The sequence below is a fragment of the Nanorana parkeri genome, unplaced genomic scaffold (genome assembly GCF_000935625.1).
Source record: "Nanorana parkeri isolate BGI_ZX_2015 unplaced genomic scaffold, ASM93562v1 scaffold67, whole genome shotgun sequence".
Lineage (NCBI taxonomy): Eukaryota > Metazoa > Chordata > Amphibia > Anura > Dicroglossidae > Nanorana > Nanorana parkeri.
The window spans coordinates 1,472,264-1,477,890 of NW_017306335.1; the positions used below are offsets into that span (position 1 = coordinate 1,472,264).

Here is a 5,627-nt window from a genome sequence, read left to right on the forward strand (position 1 = left end):
TAATAGTTATCCCAGCAGGCCCCGTTCCTCCTCTTGCACACAGAGCAGTGATCACTATAACCCATGGCCCCCTCTCGTAGCCCGCTAGCTATATATTAGTTCCTCCCCTCGCCCCGTTATACACTCACACCCGGCACTTCCTTACCGGAGTGTCTCTTCCATTCACCGCCTAGTTCTCGACTCTCAGATCTCCTCCGGCCGCCGCGGTTTGAATTTTCGCGCTTTGCGGCACACGTACTGTCAAGTGACCGGAGCGGCCAATGGCGGCACTCGTACGTCTGACGTCAAACCCGACCCCGCCAATGGCTGGTGGGTTCGCCGCATCCACCAGTCGGCTGCCAATCGGGGTTTGGGCGTTTGGGGGGAAGAAGGAGCAGCTGGGGCCAATAGCAGAGCGGATCGTCACGTGGGGCGGTAGCCAATGTGAGGGAGAGAAGGAGGCGAAGTGGGACGGAGGGAAAGGAGCAGTCGGGAGATTTGGGTGAGGAGGGGGTGCAGAGCTTGGTTGGGGGGCATAGAGGAGGGGTGTTTGGCGATAACTTGCCGTTATTATCCTACATTGTTATTGACATCTTTCCACAGAGGGGCTGAATCTCTTTGTATGCCACAGGGAACTGCTGACTCAAAGTTCACAGTCAGATGATCCGTCAGAGAAATGAGGCAGGAGTAGCAGGTATCACACTATAGCAACTGAGTACTGCCCATAGCAACCAGCAAGTATCACGCCATAGCAACTGAGCATTGCCCATCCAACAGGTATCACCCAGAGCAACCAACAGGCCTCATCTTTTATTTTACTGAAATATGAAACAGCATATTTGGGTGTTTCAGGCAACATCTTCCCTTTCATTGTACATATGGGTAACCAGTGACTTAAAGTATACCCCTTTGTACTAGTCAACCTTTTATGTGCCAGTTACTAGTGCTATGGCAACTGAGGAGGGCTGCAGTGGGGTGATATAGCGGATCTCTGCTCAGTAACCCACAGAAAACTTTATAAACAATGGATATTTCCTGAGCTAGTGGTATTGACAACAATATGTAACATGTGTTTATCATTGTCATGAATTCTTTGTTTTCTTCTTTTGGGCTCATGTTGATGGGTCTTGTTCTCTTGTATTGACATACATTTGGAACGCAGGTTAGGAAAGTTCCTTTGACTACAATGGAGCAGCGCACATAGTTCAGAGGCTGCGTTTCTACTGCTTATGCTGTTTTGCATTGCGCTGCGTTTCTTTGGATGCATCGTGTCCTATTGAAGTGCGTTTGACCTATAGGCAAAGCAAGTCAGACTTGGCCTTTTCTTTGCCAAATGCTATGTCTGCTATTCCATCACATACATTTGTATAACAAATGTAACTTTTGAAAAGAATGCCCGTTAACAGCCCTAAAGTATTTTAGTAGCCAAAACTGTTGTTTCAGGCCCATTCACACCGGAAGCGTTGGGACGGTGCTGGCCACACACAGGCAAGGCTATTTGCCTTGTTTTAAATGATCACAGTTCACGCCACCATGTTGCGGTGGTGCACACTGGGAAAAAAAAAGTACTGCAGGCTGTATTTTTTTTTGCTTTAGCCAATCATGGTGCGGCGCTGTGCCCATAGAACTTAGTGACATTAAACTCAGCAGTTAAAGTGACATTAAAGGATTTTTCTTTTTCCTCCCCCCCAATGTTAGTGTAGGGACTTACCTTAAATGATGTCTCTTAATCCGATCTCCTTCCTTACTGTCCCTCCAGTGCTGCTGCAGGTCTCCGATCCAGCGCTGACTCCCCTGTCCTCCTCTTCTCTGATGTCCCACGGAATCTGTGCGGGTGCACACTGCTCCATATACTTACCTTGTGTCATCTCCCAGCTGAAGATCTGAACTGCACATGCGCCCGGCCCAAGATCCTTTGCAGCCGCCCGAGAAATTTTCAGATGTTCGGATGGGAATGCGCGGCGAAGACACAGGTAAGTTTAAACCTCTTTCAAAATGTTTTTTTTATATACTGGTGAAACTCGAATACTTAGAATATCGTGCAAAGTTAATTTATTTCACTAATGCAACTTAAAACGTGAAACTAATATATGAGATAGACTCATTACATGCAAAGCAAGATAATTCAAGCCGTGATTTGTCATAATTGTGGTGATTATGGCTTACAGCTCATGAAAACCTCAAAAAGTATATCTTGCTAGCTGTAGATATATGCAAAAACAGTGAGGGTTTCATCACCTTTTAAATCTTAAAAATGCATTCAAGTCCCCCAACTATGTACAAAAATGTATCCTATTTGTGTATCACTCGGCCTCTAGATCTTCAAATCATCTCTGAATCGGTGCTGACAGTGTCCTTCCTTCTGGGGGATGGATACTTTTGTTCTCCATGGTCCCTGGAGCCACCACTCCAAGCTCACTCACTTGATGGACTACAATCTCAATACAAATTAGTAAACTATACATGGGATTGTAGTCCATCACGGGAGCGAGCTTGGAGCGGTGATTATCTTACAACACACACAGGGACCATGGGGAACAAAAGTAGCCCCCCTCCAGAAGGAAGGACAGTGTCGGCACCAATTAAGAGATGATTGGAGGATCTACAGCCGGGTGATATACAAATAAGATACAATTTTGTTATTGGTTAAGGTACTTAAATGCATGGTTGAGATTTAACTCTCGAGTTTAGTGTCACTTTAATTAAACATTTGTGACATTTCAATAAAGTTCAAAAAAAAAAAAAGTTAACAATACCATGCACTGGGATTGGCTCATTAGCACAGTGCCTTTCAATGCACACCAGCAGTTGAGTGTTCTTAGAGCGGCTTGCTGGTGTGAATGGGTCTCTATAGAAGAGAATGGATACAATCCATGTTAATTTTATTGTCTGTGTTCTTTTGATAAATTTCTTGTCCTGTGGACATAACTGGAAGTGAGAGGAAATCTCTCCAGAATGAGGGAATTTCCCTCTTCGTTGTCATCAGAACATGTGTCCCCAGTGGAAGATTTTTCATTTCCTGTTTTGGTGAAGGCTGTAAAATTTTTGACTTCCGTCACGTTCTGTCCGACAGACAATGGACACCTGGACATATAGAGAAGGTGAATCTTCCCAGTGGAGGCGCACACCGCTATAAAATTAGACAAGGCTTCTAACCCTTACATGCGCCATCCAAAACTAAAGAAAAAGAGTTTGGGCTTTGGATGGATTTTAACCCCTTCCTGACGGGAGACGTACACTGTACGTCCAACCACAAAGGGACCAAATGGCTTGTCACGTACACTGTACGTGACGAGTTATTTGCTTCTTTAGAGGGCTGTTAACGCTGAGAATCAGCTTTTAACATTCATTAATGGATGTCCTTACTACAGAGGCATTCATTAATGAAAGGGTTAACCTTTTTCAGACACCCGATACCTTAATATCGGGTGTCTGAGAGTCAAAGCAGAGGGACACAGTTGCCGGCTTTTGTCGCCGGCATTCTGACAACTCGTATAGATCGAGAGAGATACCTCTCTCAAGCTATACTGGCTTTTTTTTCTTTTTTTCTTTCATGAATAGATACATAATGTGTCTATTCCTACAATGTATCTATTCCTGAAAGAAGAATGTTTGTTTGCTGATCGTTGTTGCAACAATCAGAAAACCTTTAGTGACAGCTGAATCCTGAACTGCTGCAGGATCAGTGTCACTAACTTATTATCGGCTGTTCTGAAGTTTGAAGCAGCCTGATAATAACCAAAAATGTATTAATTTATCAAGCAGTAACAGTGAGATTAATTCACAATGACTGCTTGATATAATTAAATAAATAAAATACAATTTTTAAGTTTAAAAAAAAAGTGAAAAGTGTAAAAAATAAAATAAAATAAGGGACAAATAAATGAATGTATTTATTGCATTTTTTTTAGCTGTGCTGGTGTTGTAAAAAAAATACTACAAATCAAAACTGGGAAAAAAGTGTTTTTTTTTAACGTTTTTTTTCCTCTTTTTTTTATATTTTATTTGTCCTAAGTGAGGCGTTAGACACACATATGTGATATAAATATGTAGCCCTATCTGTCCTCTAAAAAACAATATATAATATGTGTGGGTGCACTTTGTAAGAAAGTATATTACTGACGTGGAAGAATCACACAGCAAAAATGTCAAAAGTGTGTCCAGTCATTTACGAACAGCAACTAAAAACAAGCTCAGTCATGAAGGGGTTAATAATGTTTCTCTTTTTCTTTTTCAGATTTGGGACCTGATGTGAGCAGTTAGCAGACACCTCCCTGCAGCCATTAGATGTAGGATCTCTGGTTGCTCCTGTGCATGGCCCATCCTCTGTACCCTTCCACCATGCGGTTCCCACCCTGTGAGAATCTGAGTGCTCATGCCTGCCAAGAAAAGGACTGCTTGTAACCCCCGGAAAGGACGCCTGACCTTCTTGGAGAGTCCAGAGCAGGGGCCCATTCATGAGTATGGGGCTGCTCCATCAAAGGCAGATAACCCTATATGTGTGCCCACCAAGCTCCTGGATGACAACGCAGCCACATCGTGGGTAAATTTGCACTTGCTCATACACCGTTAAAGTGTAAGAAAAGGCTACACAATAGCCCTTCTGTTAAAGGTTGCCTCCCCATTTCTCTGATGCCACCCACATACATTTCCTAATAAATCGACATCTCGATAGACTCCAGTGAAAATAAATATTCAAGACGAACTACATGCACATAAAAGGCTTACCCTTGCAGTGTGGCTACCCCCGCAGTGCAAGGGTTAAGTGCTCGTTTTGGTATAGGGGCTGGAATAAAGCAGTTTTTCTTACCTTAGTCTCGCAGCAGTCAGCGCTCCGCTTCAGCTATGGAATGTCATTTGCAGGAAGGTCTCATGCAGGTCTAATAGACCAGCATGGGATGTGATGGCATCAGCTGGCTTTAGACTGCCGGGGGAGAAGAGACTGTGAGGTCCGGTGTAGCAGCCTGGAGGGAGTGAGGATCAGGTAAGTAATTCTGCTTTATTTCTGGTAGGTAAATACTGGCCCTCCTGCTGTGCTGTAACTACAAATCCCATTAGGCATTGCAAGATTCTAACAGCCACAGGCTTGACTCCCAGAGATGGATGCATGATGTGATTTTTGGTTTCACCACAACTGGAGGGCTGGAGTTTGCCCACCCCTGTCCTACACCAAAACAAGCACCTAATCCTTGCAGTATGGAGGCAGCCGCACTGCAAGTGTAAGCTTTTTTTTTTTTTTTTTTTTTTTTTAAGTTTTAAATTTTTATGCTTTTGCAAAAAAGAAAGTGGCATACGCATTTGCCACTGATCCACCTGCAATGATGTTATCCTGCCAGCATCCATAGTGCTAAAGGTGTGGTCAGCTGGGAGAGCGTTCATGGCCGCCACCAGCAGAGAAAGAGGATGGATCTGGAGCTTTGCAGTCTCCACATAGCAAGACTTGAAAGGAATGTATTTAGATGGCGAGTTAAAGGAAAATCTATGCAGGGAGTATCGGAGCAATAGGTAGACAACATTTACCAGTTGGGTTATTTAGCCTTTCCTTCTACATTTAATGGATTTTTCTTCATGTATTTATTCATTTTGGCAGTGGCGGAGCTAAGGAACAAAGGGCCCTGGTGCAAGATTTTTTTTTTGCCCCCCCCCCC

General features: G+C 43.7%; 1 protein-coding gene across 1 annotated transcript in view; it reads left to right on the plus strand.

The window, feature by feature from the left end:
* The first annotated feature begins 4,279 nt into the window (after positions 1 to 4,279).
* RHNO1 (RAD9-HUS1-RAD1 interacting nuclear orphan 1) overlaps positions 4,280 to 5,627 on the plus strand; it is a 2,354-nt gene continuing 1,006 nt past the window's right edge. Inside the window, exon 1 of the mRNA XM_018576479.1 lies at positions 4,280 to 4,522. Coding sequence (XP_018431981.1) covers positions 4,355 to 4,522 — 168 coding nt within the window. The 5' untranslated portion in view covers positions 4,280 to 4,354. The remainder of the gene's footprint in view (positions 4,523 to 5,627) is intronic.